Here is a 17,123-nt window from a genome sequence, read left to right as displayed (position 1 = left end):
GGGTATATACTGTGAAACTTAATGTAGACGGAAGCATTGATAGATACAAGGCGAGGCTAGTTGCGAAGGGTTATGCTGAGAAGTATAGAGTTGATTACCAAGAAACTTTTGCACCAGTATCCAAGCTCAATATTATCCATATTCTTATATCTATTGTAGTGAGTAGAGATTGACAATTTACGGTAGCTTGATGTAAAAAATGTCTTTTTTAAATGGTGACTTAGAGGAAGAAGTATATATGGAGTTTCCACTAGACATTAAGCAAGGAATAATGCATACAAACAAAATTTGCAATCTGAAAAAAATCACTTTACGGACTAAAACAATCACCTAGCTCCTTGTTGGGAGGTTAGCTTAAGAGATAAAGTCTATTGGTTACTTGCAAAGTAACTCTGTCCATGCTTTATTTATTAAACAAAAAGAGGGAAATATGACAATATTGATTGTATATATAGATGATATGGTATTAACTAGTGATGACCCCGAAGAAATGGAGAAAAAACAACAATACTTAGCGACCAAGTTTAAAATGAAAGACTTAGGACAAATGAGATATTTACTAGGTATTGAAGTGTCAAGGTCGAGAAAGGAAATCTCTCTTTCCCGAATATATTGACAGAAACTGGAATGTTTGATTGCAAACTAGCTGAAACACCGATGAAGACGAACCAACAACTTGGAATTTCTTTGGCGAAACAATTAACAGACAAAGTTTATTATCAGCAGCTAGTGGGAAATTTGATCTATCTAACTCATACTAGACCGGATATTGCATATGTGGTAAGTTTGGTGAGCCAGATTATGCAAGCTCCAAGTATAGAACACATGAATGCAGTCCATAGGATCTCAAAAAAGGGTTGATGTACTCAAAGAATGAAGCATCAATTGTTGAAGGCTACACCAATGCTGACTGGGCTGGAGATCGCTTAACCAGGAGATCGACTTCAGGTTAGTTCACATTTGTTGAAGGTAATCTTATTACCTGGATAAGTAAGAAACAAAAAGGTGTTCCTTGATCAAGTGGTATGGTGCATGGTTTATGTGAACTATTATGGATTCAAAGAGTTCTGCATGATCTTGGAGTTGAAAGTGCTGGATCTATGAAGTTGTTTTTGATAATAAATCTGCAACTCAAATAGCACCAAATCTAGTGCAACATGATCGCACTAAACATGTCAAATTGGATCGTCATTTCATTAGAGAAAAACTTGATCAGAAGATTATCCAGTTTCTATATGTAAAGTCTATAAACCAACTCACAGATGTCCTTACAAAGGCAGTACCAGGAAAAATATTTCATGAAGCGATTGACAAGTTAGGCATGATAGATATTTATGCAACAATTTGAGGGAAACTATTAACGACAAGAGACTGCAATTCTAGGAAGTTTTATTTTAGTAATATTTATTTGCTGATTTTTTTTATATGTATTCTACCTAAATAGAATTCTATTTAAAATAGATTTCTACGTTTATTCTTTGTTGTATAAATACATGTATTAGTAAAATGAATAGAAATATGAACGACAGATTTCTTTATGTAAGCATGTGAACTTGTTCAACACTTTCAAAAATCAATTATACCTTTTCTTTTTTCTCAATTGTCAAATAGTACATATATAACCATTTGTTTTTTTCTTTAAAAATGTCTTCCAAAATTTACATTAAAAACAAAAAAGAAATCAATGCTTGGGGAATAACAAATTTGAAATCAATGAATAAGAAATCTCTAATCTTTATAAACATGACTTCTATTAACAAGTGGGCTCATATGGTTTGAAAAATGAACAACAAATTTTAGAATTCAATATGCATAATAGAAATCAAATATCTCAAACGCTTAGGGAATTGAAACTTTGAATAAGAAACACAATTGAATTCAGATTTCAAGAGACTATAGATAAAACTCAGAACATAACCTTTTAATGATGAATTTTGATGTAGGTTGTGAGGGCAAACTTAGTCCACCACTATATGTAGCCTTACATACAGAGAAGAACAAGATTCTTGAAGAAGCTTGAAGAAGAACTTGTTTGGAAGCAGAATAAGATTCTTGAAGAAGCTTGAAGAAGAACTTGTTTGGAAGCCTTGAAACCCTAGCTTTGGTGTTATTTCAAGTTCTTGAGCATATATTTTTTTGAGGATGAGAGGGTTTTGGCTTTTGGGAGAAATTTATAGTCGAGGGTTGAGGTTTTGGGATGAGGAAATGACATAAACACCCCTTCTAAAATGTAAAAAGAAGAGAAAACTAAAAGAATTTTGAAGCAATGTGTGTAACCGTGAAGCTGAACCTTAGTTAGCGCGGCACTTCACGCAACCTTAACAGTTGCACTGACCTTTCCGCGCAGCAGATTTCCACTTTGTGTGTTAGTTCGCACACACTACATAGTGCCTAGAAAGAAAGACATAAATTGGATTGACAAATGATTAAATCGGTTGAAAGAGATTCAAGGCCTTTCATTTAATTGGTAGTAAGCCTCGAAAATCTTTATATGTTAGGAGGTGTGATTGATTGAAGTTGATCCTCGAATGATCTTACATGAAAATTAGGGAACTTCTTAACTCGACTTTGTGCTAAAGGTTCATTATGATTTTAACTCACGTCCAAAGCAATTCTAGTACTTATGAATGAATCATGAACAAGTAGTATATCACCCGACTCAAGTTGACACACTTACGATAATCGATTCAGAATCTAAGAGTAGAATTGTAAGGTGTTAGAGAACATTATACAGGTACCAATGTCATGGTATAAGTAATTTAGAATAAAATTAGTTATCAGTTCATAGTATCTCATGAGGTGCGATATGATTCAGTTGCTGAGACTTGTGAATTTCTTCAACTTGATTGTGACTAAATGATTTTTAATTGTAGGGTTAATTGATCGATGAACTCATAATATATATATTATCATGCATATTCATACCACTCTTATTATTGCATGACAATTATTGGTTGAAACTTCCCATTGTGTTATTTGTGAAATTCATACTAATACCGATGAGAAATAGCTTTGAAAAATTACATTGTTAAATGAATACCGATGAGAAATGGTTCTGAAAAGTAACATCGTGAAAAGCTTGTGAAAAAATTATTCTGACAGGTATATGAACCTCATGAATTTCCTACGGGCTTCGATTATCTGACAGAGAAAGTGAGTGTATACAGATTATTGACAGTGCATTGCATTTTATTTCTTTGTCATTGCATTTCATATTGATCTGTGTTAAGTATTAAGATGAATGTGATATTGATTTGACTTAGATACATCTATAAAAATTGTGTTATTATCTGTGGTAATAACTGATTTTGGAAAGACATCTGCTTTGTGTTGTGGTGATTTATCTTATAATGGAAAACAAAATGCTTGAATTGTCACACAATCATCAATTCTTAAAGAATCGTGCAAAGTTCAAACTGAATAAATAAAAATGAACGGACAAAGTAATTCTTATCCATGTTTTTCCTAACACACTCTTTAGTGACAATCTTTGTATGAATGCAACAATCTTCTCAAAGGATACAACTTAGAAGAACGCATAAATGGGCATGTAGAGTCACACCAAGTCAGTGTACCTGCTGAGTGACAAGTCCAATTGAACAGGACTTATATCAAGTCCCAAAGCAATTGGCCAATGAAGACATTTGCTAGCTAGGTCCTTTGGAACTCAAACTTGCAGGCTAATACATCCTCTACATACCCTAATTATCACTTACTTGGACTTTAATTTCTTTTAGCGCTTGTTTGAGTATACATTATAACAAAAACAATTTATAACGATAACAAATATTGATATCAATAAAGAATGTTAAAGTCTTTATTGATATTTATCGGCATCAGCTAAGTGATATTATAACCAATGTCGCTAAATATTTCAAGAACATATACAAAGAGTGTTAATTATTATTAAAAATACATATTTTGTGACAATTAATTTTTTATGTAGTGATACTCGAGTGAGAGGGAGAATATATGAGAAAACTTGTAACAAACTAGAACTAGCGTGTAGGACTATTGTCATGTATCCTAAAGATATTATGATACATTATGTATCGTATGATACATGGAACATTCAAGCAGTAAATTTCTTATAAAAGCTTTATTTAAGGGATTCAAACTAGCAGTTTGAAAATAACTTCAAGGAGTCATCTGGTAAGGTGTAAAAAAATAATGTTAAATAGAATATATTAGTGGTACTTGCATTAATCATACATAGATTATGTTTTATACATGACTAACAAAATAAACATGACTCTTAACTTAGCTTCAGCGAACAACTAAGTCCTCCAACTTTAAGTGTGCACAAATAGGTTCTTAAATTTGTATAAAATTGAACAAGTAGACGCATGTGTCCTATATGATATAATACATGTAGAATGTCATCTATGACACAAAATTGTCATGTAGCGTGTCATGTAGGACGAACATGTCAATTTGTTCAATTTTATACAAATTTAAATCTTTACTTGTGTTCATCTAGAGTTAAAGGTCATAATTATCAACCAATATCAAGTTAAGAGTTATGCTTATGTTATACATTTGCACATTGTTTGGTTTGATGTATTAAAAAAATATGCATTTGCATAAAAGATATTTATTTTACACAAAAAGCCTACATAATTATAAATGGAATAGATGCAACTTTCTATTAACCTATTCATGTAGTATTGGACTTCTGATATATCTTATCTAGTATTTAATATGTTTAGATAATCACACTTATTGTTATTGTTATGAATCCACATGTTTAGGTAATCACACTTATTTTTTATATTATTAGTCCCTACATATATGCTCAAAGTCCAAACTGATTTTATATTAATTGTCATATTTTTTTGAGGTCTTTGAGAAACAAACCCTTCTACCTCCCGATATGTTGTTATTGTTGCCACATGTGTTTAGTTAAAGTTAGCTGTTAAAATGGCAGACTTGGCTGTTTCCAAGAATGAATTTACATTTTCCAGCATTCTTCAGTAAATAGTTTTCGAGTTTATTATTTGCATTAAAAAGGTTAGTTCTGTGACATGGTTACAACGAATTGAAAGTTGGATAACCATTTGTAAATTAATCCACACAATGTTTTGCCCATGTATCTCTTGTTCATATATGAGATACTGGCTGAGGGATTTGAGATCTCTGTGCATTTCCTATTTTACTATAAAACAATCTCAGAAACTGTTATACCTTCACTCTCATTCAGCTTGCCAAACCAAATGTCATGCCTCATGGATTTTGTAAGAATGTGAATTGTAGTTTCGAAGCTTAGCACCACGAAAAAACTCCATCGAAGTTCAGAGCAGTACAAGTAGTGAAACACCATATGACTAAGAACTACAAGCTCATGTCCGCTGGCAAGCTCCGTTCTAGGAAATATAGGCTGCAATAGGAGAGAAGGTAAAACTACAGCAAAAGTAAAAAAGAAAAAGAAACGAGAAAGCATAAGAAGATAACAGAATCGATATTCAGCAAGCAGCTTTGATGAGGTAGGTGCCATGCCCAAGACAAACAAATTTAGAAAGAAAGAATCCTTTACAAGATGTAATTATAGCAGATTCCTTTGTAACTATTTGAATCGGTAAATGAAAGAACAATCAGCTTAGAGTATGCTGGTACTGCTGAGTTCCTCAAGTACTAGCATTAACTGAATAACAGTGTCTTCTATAAGATTTTACTCCAACCATTACGCATCTAAAAATTAATATACTTCCATTTTATGTCGTTATTTTATAAAAATTTAGCATCAAGTAAAGGAGGTTCCACCAGAGCAAAAGCATGGAAACAAAAAAATGAAATCAAGTTGCCACTGAGTGCATGTAATGTTAACTCATTGAAGTTCGGAACCTTTCAAGTCGAAGTACAATAGTTAGCTGTGTTTTGTAACTACCAGGAGAGATGTTGAAGTTCATAGAAGTTATCTCACCTCGCAGACATGAAAGCCATTCCAAAGAACACAGCTTTGACAGCTCGCTTCTGACCGGCATAGTCGAATGCCAATGGAAGCATCTCATGTAAGGTTAAAAATGCCATCACCCCTCCCACTGAAAGCAACATGATCCATTAGAGGATACCATAATTCAAAAGTATGTTTCTCCTTTCTCATCAGTCAAGAAACTAGAAGTAAGTAAATATCGTATCAACCTGCTCCCAGGAGGCCTTCCAGAATTTCAGGATTCAAGCTGCTTGGAAATAGATATGCTGCAATCATATCATGTTTGAATTAAAAAATGAATTCTGAACCTATACTCTGCTTCATGACCACTTCGTGTTCTACTTGAACTAAAAGACATGGATATCAGGTAAATATTAACCTTCTAAAAGAAAAGGACGTGAATATCAGGTACTCACCCACAATAATTACACCCAGAGGCTCTGCGAGACCAGAAAGTGTTGCCAATTTGAATGCCTGCCATTTGCTGAGACACAAATAGACTCACTATATAAATCTCAACTGTCTATGAAAAAATATGGGGATAGTACATACAACAAGATGAGCTTTGGTAAAACTAATTATGATTGAAGTATTCTTTAGTCATTGCATGACACAACTAGAACTTTATCCTTGCAATGCCATTGACAGATCCATGATGAATTGTTCTGAGCAGAAGAAATAATTTTATTTCTACAAAGTAATGAGAGCATCTTGTATTCCATAGCTTCCAGCAACTTCAGTTATGTGCATGTAAGTCTTACATTTAAATCGCTCGATGTAAGTTTTATAATTTAAATAGCGCAGTCTTTATGACTCAAATAGCCTTAAGGCCTCAAGCATAAGATGTACAGATAACATGACTTTGTCGAGAAACTACATTCATATGACCTGACTAAATTGAAGATAAGATGTTTACGTTCATCGAGTCTATTAAATAATTAGAAATTAACCAAATAAAATAAACCCAGATTGACACAAGCAAAAGATGTTATTGTTAATTAATACTAAGTTAGTCTACTAGGAACCATTACCTCTGTGTTGCAAAATAAACTGGAAGTGCAACTGCAACACCCTGCAACCAAATAAATCAGGTTCCCAAATGGAAAAATGAACAAAAAAGACACATCCATTAGTTTTTTTTAGTTTGATCCCAATAAACATGTTGATTGTTAATTTACCTGTTTTGGCAAAGACTATCCACTGTTTTTACAGTAGATGTCTTCCTTTGCATCGTCAATCAATCTACGATCTCAACCCAACTCAACTGGGGATTTGGTAATAATATGGAAATGTATGAAAGAATCAAAAGTGCCCAAACAATCCACAGGCTTTATCTTTAAATATAGGCCACACATGGCTCTTAATAGAACTCATAAGAACATTGATTTATTATTTACTTACATGATCAACAACAATCTGCTCAGCAGAGAAAATTCAAATAACATGTTCATAGAGCAAAAAATAAATGAAACCAAGAATACTACAGCAATCAGGTACATGCACATACACATTGTGATAGGATAAGATATCTTATATTACAGCTGTAATAAGGAGTCCATTAGTGTATTCTTGCACTCAAAAAACATAGAGAAATCAGGAAATAAACTGGTAAATTTGTAAGAAAGTGTACCTCTGGTATATTGTGTAAGGCAATAGCAAGAGCCAAGTTCAGACCAACCCGAAGTCCCTAAAATAAAAGCATGATGAAAAGGTAGTAAGCTCTAAATAATTACAAGTTTATAACAGAAGATCAGTTGCCTGCAAGTTTAGTCACCATAAGAAGAGTGAATTGAGGTGAAACTAGATGGGATTGCAGTACCTAAATGCAAACAATTGATATTTAGGCTCGTTGTTCCAGGAGAAAGAAATGATAAATGAGGATGTTGCACATAGAATCAAAATCGGATAGTTAAAAATATAGAAGTGCTACAAGGGTGTTAAGTAATAGAAGGATGTTTGCTAAAGTGAAAATGTCAGTTCTATAGAACAGTTATTAGACCAGCAAATGCTGTGTGTGACTGAACGTTGGACCACTAAAGTTTAACACATCCACGAGATGAATTTTGGAAGTATGCCGATGCTAAGATAGATGTGTCGTCATACAAAATTAGGCAGGACTAAAACTGATCACATTCGCAAGGTTCAAGTGGAACCATCGAGGATACAATGAAAGAATGTCAGTTGATATGATTTGGCATGTCCTGCATTGACCTCCAAATGAAAGTTGTGAAACCATGGGAAGTGAAGGTATTAAAAGAGAACGAGTTAGACCTAAAATCACATGGAAAAAAGTTGTCTCGAGGGACCTAGAATATCTGAGGTCCATGTAAACTAAGCAAAAGATATAGCATAATAGAAGAAAGATTTACACAGGCAACACATATTCGTAATGCTCTAGCACTTTACGAGGAACTATGCTTTCTAAGAGTGGTTTAGCCTTTCAGAGATTTATACATTTTAGAAAATATAGAAAACTTCTAATACATTTAATATGTATTTGAATAATATTGGCATGAGATGAGCTTATGGAATCACATGGTCAGTGAAGATTCATATGACCGGCCTTAAATTGTTTTGGACTTTACGAAGTTGTTATAACTGAGGATCTTGACTTTTCCAAGAAAAGACTTCAAAATGTCTTCTCATCAAACAAAGAAAGTTATAAACACGTTCTTTCTAGAACTAACATGTATCAGTTGCAGCACTAGTTCAGTTTGCTTGAAGCCAAACTCAGAAGTTAATTTTCTGGCACTTCCATTTTTCTTCCCGAACAACAAATGGCACCTAAAGTTATTTGAAATCTACAATGTAGATATGCAAGAGAAGTATGGGATTGTGCAATTCCTTGCCCTGTAGTTCAGTGCATTTGGTACAGTAGAATAACCACAGAAATGATAAAGGAAAAGTTGGAAGTTGATCTGGGAAGTCATCCCTCTCCGATGTAACAGGAATGATGTCGAAGTAGATTATGACCAGAAATATTGGGTCTGTAGACCGTGTTGTCCTCATTTATTTCCTTTTTCTATGAAGGTTGTTCCGTGCAATTTATATCCAAGAAATGTATACTTTATGCACAGTAAAACGGTACAATTTTAAGCATTTTATTAATATTTCACATTACATAGAGCCTGTTTGGATACTTATTTTAAGTGCTTTTAAGCCAAAATGGCATTTAAGCACTTAGTAGTGTTTGGGTAAAACAAAAAGTATTTGTAAGCACCTTTTTTTTTAGAAGGAATACTATTAAGCACTTGTTTTCAAGCCAAAAAGACAAAAATAAGCCAAAAGCCATAAGTTAGAATTCCTAAAAAAAAAAAATTTTGTTTATAAGAAAAAACCTATAAGCCCATCAAAACAGGCTCTAAGTGCATGTATCTAAATTTTAATCTCGACACTACTCCAAACTGAATAAAACCAATATTGTGCAAGTTGAGCAACCATGACTAAACAAGTGAAATATAATGTAAATTTCAAGATTATCCCTAATCTATGACCGCATAAAATATGTTAAAGAATGTTTTCTGTTGTCACAACAGTTGGTTCTTGCTCTTAATTTGATTAAGACATTTAAGATTACTTAAACATATGTTTTCTGAAGCTTATTTGCTTATTTTCTTTTAATCTTCAACAACTGTTACCTAACAAGTAAAAGGCAGGTCTTATAAAACAGTAATGAAGACCAGCAATGTCATATGAGAGTGATGATTAGTCCTCCAAGCTCAATATATCAAAAACCTGAGTGTCATAGAAATGTTGATGTTAAGATGGAGTATCAGACGGAGGATAAAATAAAAGGTCACCTCAGGTGCCTTGGCGATACCCTATGTAACCTCCATACTCACCAACAATGATGACTAAACGTGGTGAAAGGGACCGAGGCGAAGCCAAAATCACATTGATGAAAGGGACTGAGGAAGTCTTGAAGACCAATGACCCCTTCAAATGTGAACTTAGAAAAGAATACAACAATTGGAAGTAAAGAATCTATGTCGACAATACCAACTAGATCAAGTTAAGGTCCAGTTGTTGTTATTACACTTATATTTAATCCATTGATTCCAGAAGGGCTTTATTCTGGGTAAAAACTTGTATGTTTATGTAGTAGGTGTAAGTCTGAGATTTAGAGTTTCAATTGTTGGAGAATGCCTAATTTTCCTTAAAAGACAAATTTCCAGTAGAGAATGGCATAGGCCTAACTTAGTGGAAAGCTTAGATAAGGAGGATAAGAGGAAGAATAGAAAGAGGTATAAGGTGGTGAATAAGGAAGCAGTCATGGCAGCTATAAGGACAGCTTTTGAGTATTTGAATAAAGAGCTTGTGGGGAAGGGAGGGTATAGGAAATTGTATAAGCTTGTGACCTGGATCATATGAAGTATATCAAGGATGAGAATGATGAAGTATTACCCCCACAAAAAGAATTGTGAAATGTTGGTAGAAGAGGCACACATTAGACGGAGATGGAAGACATATTTGCATAAGCTCTTAAATAAAGAAAGGGCCCGGGATATCGGGTTTGGGGAGTTAAAGCATTCCCGAGAGTCATAGAAATTTTGGGTGTTGTAGGTGCATAAAGGTTGTGGAGGTTAAGGGGCCTACTCGTATGAGCAAAGGTGCAATCAGGCTAGACGAGATACAACTGAAGTTTTGGGAGGTTAAGGGGCCTACTCGTATGAGCAAAGGTGCAATCAGGCTAGACGAGATACAACTGAAGTTTTGGAAGACACAGATGAAGCAGGTATGGAGTGGTTGACTGGGTTGTTTGATGTCATTTTTAGGACAGCTAAAATTCCAGAAGAATGGAGGTGAAATACAATAATACATATAAGAAAAAGGGTGAAATTCAACATTGCAACAACTATAGGGGTATGAAGCTACTAAGAAATACTATGAAAGTTCGGGAGAAGGTGGTCGAAATGAGGATGAAGAGGGTGTATCTATATCTAAAAACCAACTCGGCTTCATGCTGAGACAATGAACTACAAAAGTCATCCATCTTACAAGGAGATTGTTAAGAGCAGTATAGAGACATGAAGAGGAACTTAGGTATAATACTCATCGACCCAGAAAGCCGCACGATAAAGTCCCTATGGAGATCCTATAAATATGTCTAAAGACTAGAGGTGAACCTCACACTCAAATTAGAGCAATTAAGGACATGTACGTGGAATCAAGACCCGGGTTAGAACAATGGGAGGTGACTCCAAACACTTTTCAGTTATGATGGGGTTGTACCTAAAACCATCTCTTAGCCCGTCCCTATTTGCCTTAGTGATGGACAAATTGACACAGCATATTCAAAGGGAGGTGTTGTGGAGTCTGCAGATGACAAAATATTTATTAATGAGATGTGAGGTAGAATTAATGATAGGCTGGAACTTTGGAGATAGACCATAAAGTCTAAAGGTTTCAGGTAAAGCCGGACAAAAACAGCGTAATTGGAGTGCAAGTTTAGATATGAATGCGTCAGGACCAGGTGAAAGTGAAAATCAATGCACAAGTCATACCTAAGAGAGGAAGCTTCAAGCATCTTGGGGTCCATGATCCAAGGAGATGTGGAGATTGATGATGATGTTACACATTATATTGGTGCGAGGTGCGCGAGATTAAGGTTTGCATCTAAGGTACTACACGATAAGAGTGCGTTGTCAAGGGTAAGTTCTACAAAGTGGTGATTAGACCAACTTTGTTATATGGGACAAAGTGTTGGATAGTCAAGAACGCCCACATTCAAAAGATGAGTGTAGTAGAAATAAAGATGCACAGATGGATGTGTGAGCGTACTAAGAGAGATACTATTAGAAACGAAGTTAGATAGTACAAGGCGGGCTTGACCTCTGTGGAGGACAAGATGAGGGAAGTGAACAGAGATGATTTGGGCATGTGAAGAAAGGGTATGTGGATGTGTCAGTAAGGAGATGTTAGGTTGGTTATAGTGGGAGTTAGAAGAGGTGTTATGAGAGTAGAGGTAGGTCGAAAAAGAATTGGGGAAGGTAATTACACAAGACATGGCACAATTCAGCTTACTAAAGACATGACCTTAGATATGAAGGTATGGATGTTAAGGATTAGGCTAGAAGATTTGGAGGAAGGCGAGTATTGTCGCACTTTAGGTGGGAGAGACAAGGGCCTAACCCCATCTCCTTTTCACCTTTTTAGTAGTAGTATTTAAATAATTGCATAGTTTTTATTCTTCAATGTTTTCTATTATATGTTGTTGCATTTGCTTGAATAACTTCTCTTTTGAGTTAAGAGTCTATCGAAAACAACCTCTCTTCCCCACAAAGGTAGGGTAAGGTTTGTGTACATCTCCATTCCCAGACCCCACGGGCGATACATACAGCGAACTCCAACCATTTTTTGGATTTGAGGTGCCATTTAATAATTGAAACATTCTTACCCTTACGGTTCTTAAAATAGAACGAAACAAAATATCATAGGTCAAGCAACAATGACTAAGGTGATCATTATAGAAGATCATAAACATCAGACAATCAAGAAAGGAGAACTACCTTCATTGATCCAAGAAACACAGCCATCCCTTCAGGAAAGTTGTGCAAGCTTATACCTGGACAGAAAAGCCAATGCAAACCATGTAAGACATCCTATAATGAATGAAGTTATGGTTCAAATGCATATATTATTCTCTTCTATTTCCATCGTGCCAGTCCTTTCATCTAATTATATTAGTGTAGTTTATGAAGAAATGGAGGTTAAGAAGTCAATTTGACTTTTATAGTATATTAGTACAAGTAGCTCAATAACTTGATAAATGAGTTTTGATTGATAGAAATATGTGCAAGTAATATAGAATTCTTATCTGCTAAAGTAGTCTTGAAAATTTAGGAACATATCATCCTAGGAAATGTGGTCCATTGAATTAGATGTGGGAGAAAATTTGTGAGTAAATAAGCATTCATTATGTAACAAAACGTGGGGTGTTCCGTTTAAGAGAAAGGAAAAAGAAGAAGAGGTATGCGGGGGAGAGGGCTCCCTGTGCAATAGATAAATGACACTTACTATTGGGGAGTCAAATAGTTTTCTTTTACTAATACAATTTTATATAACTTCTTCAAATATTTTAAATTATTAACTCAACAGACTTGTAGTACTTTCCATGCAGTTATCAGAATATATAAATTTTATTTCAGAAGAACAGAAAATTTTATGCCAGATTCAAATGAAAATTTGGGGCTTTGACCCTCTTATTCCAAACTTCTTCACATAAAACAGGACGGAAGGAGTATGGTTTTCTACAAACTATTGAAGGAAATCTACTTTTACTATAGGAAGACCTTACATATTACAGCACAAAAAAGTTACACCACAACAGTCCAAATAGAGACTTGAGTTTCGCTACAGACAATAAGGAATGAACAGAAAGGGATCATTTAATTACAAGACTGTGCATCTAGCACCTACTAGAAACCTTAGCTGAAGGGTAAACTTAATTCTTCTTTTTTCTCCTGATAACCATGATATGTAGTCCATCTTTCACGCACCTCGACTAATTTCACTAGATACCTACCACCTCCTACCAACAACTAATTCTAATGACAAACTAGATAGGAAAAACAAATTTAGAATGATTTGTAATATTCTTCTCATAACATAACACTGTGGAAACTGAACAAGACTCCAGATAAGAATTTTGAAAAAAACTCCAGGTAAATTATACAGGACACACTATATCACTCTTAATTATGTAGCTCAAGACTATGCTTTAATTGGGGGCAATATATAGAAATATAAGTTAACTTCCTAATAAAATTTCTCATGTAGGTGGGGAGTGCTACTACTTCAGAGACATAAAAATGAAGTTTAAAGTAAGATTTATTTTAAGCAGATATGTACTCTTGCATAAAATATTTGTATAGTGACTCTGAAATAACAAGAAAATTCAAAAATAGGCTTCCACAATTAGCACTTCATCAGACCTAGTTCACAAACTACTTCAGAGACATAAAAATGAAGATTAATCTAGATTTATTTTAAGAATGTATGTGCTCTTGCATACAATATTTGTAAAGAGACTCTGACACAACAAGAAACGTCAAAAATAGGTTTCCACTATCAGCACTTAATCAGATCTAGTTCACAAACAATTCAGTGCTCTTCAATTGAGAACTCAAATGGAGGGTTTACAGCATAACAGAATCAAAAAATGCTGTAAAATCTATGGGAATTATCAACAAACCAATACAGCAACTAACCTACAGCTGTGATGATTCCACTAAATAAAACTTGGCGGCGATGCTTCTTCATAATATCCTTACCCCTATCATCTCCGTCTTTCTGTTCTCATGCAGAAAACCATTTTTATTCTTTGATAGTTTTTGCATAAACGAGATTCTCCTATAAAAAACACACCATACCTTTTTGCCTTTGGCACTTGAAATGGGTGCAAGTGTAGGTTCCGGGATGAAATTTGAAACAAGAGCAAAGAAGATAACACCTGCAAAAAACTGACAGCCCAGAGATTTGCAAGTAAGATCCAAGAACTGTGTTTCTTGAAGTGGAAAAAAGATTTAAAAAGTTCAAAATAAAATTAGGAGATAGCTCACCCAGAGGTTTCCTTTTAAGAAGCCAATGGAGTTTATAGCATTATGAGCCAAGTCAAAGAATGATATGCTAAGCATAAGACCGGCAGCAAACCCCTGCACAACCAAAGAAGTTATTCAGGTTCAGTTCTCTGCAATCTACGTACCTCTTGGATTCCACATCTGACCATAATGAGTTCTTTTAAGCTCGAGAAGCTTAAACCATCAGTAGTTAAAATCAAATGATCCTTTTCTTCAGCTCAAAATTTAAAATACTCAAGTCAGAAAATATAGAAAATAACCAACAGTAAACATTTACGAGACACCATGCTTAAACAAGCAAGTGACAAAGAAACCATGAATCACTTAAATTAACAATTTTACTTTTGACACTCTGACAAATACGATGAACCATCACCTGTAAAAGTCCTAGCATCTTCAAGTTAGGAGTCTGGCTAATAACCACAAAAAGTGCACCTGCAGATAAGAAAAAATTAGATCAGATCACTAAACTTTCTTTAGGAAGGACTCTCGTAGCTTCAACACTCAGAAACTCAAAACACACAAAGGAGGTGGAAACAACCACCATAAAGTAATAGTTCCATCATTCTCCAATGTATATTATACAGTTTTTATTAGCTAAGTGGGATTGTATGAAGTTTTAGCAATATGGTTTTCACTATGCTTACATAAAAGACACAGGATTGAGCACAAAAAATGAAAAAGACCACACTTTGACTTCAATTACTCAAACAGCTTTACTTCATCTGTCCCAATTTATGTGGTACACTCCTCGCTTATTAGTTTATCCAAGAAAATGACTGCATATCTATATTTAAAAATAATTTAACTTCTTAAATACCTTATCCATTGCCAGATAATGGCTTAATTAGACCACAAGTTCCAAAAACAATTCTGTGTTTCTTAAACTCCATCCCCTGGTCGAACAAGGTTACATAAGTTTCATATTCCTCTAGCTATGTTATAATTGGGGAAGAAAAACATAAGCTTAGAGCATTTTCAGGCTCTGATAATTTACCCAATTTTACAAAGTAGAAAAATAAGCTATTCCAAACAAAGTAATTAGAAAAAAAGGAACTTTTTACTCACCTAGAGAGGTACTCAATCCACCCAACAATGAAAGACCAAGAGCAACAAGAACTTGAGAATCCATAGCAAACTCTTTGCTCTGAAACCCCTTTAGCCAAAAACAAAAATTCACAGAAAAAGAAGAAGAGTCAACCCAGAAAAAATCTGGGGTTTCTTCTCTGTTATTCTTTATTTGAAGCAAATGGGTGTTGGAGATTGATACCAAGAATATAAGATGTAGGCTAAGAGTTCCCCTAAATAGCAAATTTTGGAGAGCCCAAATACTCAATAGCCTTCAGGAATGGGGCAGATGAAAGAATGTGTAGAGTCAAAGAAAGAGACAATGTAAAAGAAGGGATTCAAGATATTAGAAACTTCTTGCTTTAGGCCATGGAAAGTTCTAACTTTTTTTTTTTTAAGAAAAAATGATAAATATACTCGAATTATCGTAAATAATATGTAAATATCCTTCGTCATATTTTTGAGATATTAGTGCCCTAATCGTCAAAAGTAGAGCATATATGTCTTCACTCTAACGGAATACTAAATAGAGACACGTGGAACAATCTTATTTGTTAATTCTATATTTAATAAATATCAAATTGGTAAATAAGATTATGACACGTGTATATCTATTAGTATAAAAGATATATATACTCTATTTTTTGTAGGGGTGGTCATTCGGTAATTCGATTTGGTTTCAAGTTTTTTTTAATTTTTTCGATTTTCGATTCTTGTACAATGTGTACCGAACACCGAACCAAAATAATTCGGTTTGGTTCAGTTTTTATTATTTGGTTTGGTTTTGTTATTTCAGTTTTTTTAATTGGTCTGCTTAGTTGGGCTTTTAAAAATTTACAAATTTTTTTGTTTGATTTTTCAGCTTAATGGGCTAAAAATAGTTACATCAAAAAGTGTCTTTTACTTTTTTAATTTTTTATTTTAAATTATAATATTTATTATTTAACATTAATAATTAATATAATATAAATATATATTATAATATAATATATTTTGGTAAATCAAAACACTGAATAACACAAAATTACATACCGAAAATCGAATTGAAATACCAAAAAATACAAAAATATATATCGAATACCGAATCGAAAACCGAAAAACCAAAACCGAAGTATCAAAAAAATTCGGTTCGGTACGGTTTTTCGGTGTTATGCCCAACCCTAATTTTTTGAATGGCAGGGACATCAATGTCCCAAAAGTATGACGGAGAGTATTTGCATATCATTTACGATAATTCGAAGATATATTTATTATTTTTTTCTTTTTTTTAAATGAATATTCGATTCAAGCTCGATTAAATCCAAATTCACAAAAGTATTATATTACAGATGAATTTCTATTGCGATCAAATTTTAATTAAACCTTTGGTACTGATGTCCAAAAATGGAATAGTAATTTGTTTTTTATTTGCAAATAAACAATCCCAAGTTTATATTTTTGTTATTTGCAAATAATAAAAAATCACATTTTATTTTGTTAGACTATAGGTGAACAATTATGTTATAAAATATTCTAGACAATAATCCCATGGCTGATTATCTCAAATT

General features: G+C 33.9%; 1 protein-coding gene and 1 long non-coding RNA gene across 2 annotated transcripts; both read right to left on the bottom strand.

The window, feature by feature from the left end:
- Positions 1-375: 375 nt before the first annotated feature.
- On the bottom strand, positions 376-2,339 carry LOC138339637 (uncharacterized). Its single transcript, XR_011212507.1, has 2 exons — positions 1,919-2,339; positions 376-1,147 (listed from the first exon to the last, which is right to left on the bottom strand). It is a non-coding gene; the product is annotated as an uncharacterized lncRNA (long non-coding RNA).
- Positions 2,340-4,966: 2,627 nt separating this feature from the next.
- Positions 4,967-15,961, bottom strand: LOC101253965 (zinc transporter ZTP29). Its single transcript, XM_004250824.4, has 12 exons — positions 15,577-15,961; positions 14,885-14,943; positions 14,491-14,583; positions 14,302-14,391; positions 14,140-14,221; positions 12,439-12,494; positions 7,560-7,616; positions 6,961-7,001; positions 6,346-6,413; positions 6,139-6,195; positions 5,921-6,038; positions 4,967-5,377 (listed from the first exon to the last, which is right to left on the bottom strand). The coding sequence occupies exons 1-12, from the start codon at positions 15,638-15,640 to the stop codon at positions 5,332-5,334; spliced, it is 831 nt and encodes a 276-aa protein (XP_004250872.1). The 5' UTR covers positions 15,641-15,961; the 3' UTR covers positions 4,967-5,331.
- Positions 15,962-17,123: the final 1,162 nt, after the last annotated feature.

The sequence above is a fragment of the Solanum lycopersicum genome, chromosome 11, assembly GCF_036512215.1.
Source record: "Solanum lycopersicum chromosome 11, SLM_r2.1".
In the NCBI taxonomy this organism is placed as follows: domain Eukaryota; kingdom Viridiplantae; phylum Streptophyta; class Magnoliopsida; order Solanales; family Solanaceae; genus Solanum; species Solanum lycopersicum.
This window is presented reverse-complemented; position numbering and strand designations above follow the sequence as displayed.

What these genes read in the sequence shown, in the direction of transcription:
- LOC101253965 (XM_004250824.4), bottom strand. Translation starts at nt 15,640, where the DNA reads ATGGATTCTCAAGTTCTTGTTGCTCTTGGTCTTTCATTGTTGGGTGGA. An exon ending in TCTTAAAAGGAAACCTCTGG is followed by an intron (nt 14,392 to 14,490) that starts GTGAGCTATCTC and finishes CTGGGCTGTCAG; the next exon opens with TTTTTTGCAGGTGTTATCTT. An exon ending in TGGAATCATCACAGCTGTAG is followed by an intron (nt 12,495 to 14,139) that starts GTTAGTTGCTGT and finishes TTTTCTGTCCAG; the next exon opens with GTATAAGCTTGCACAACTTT.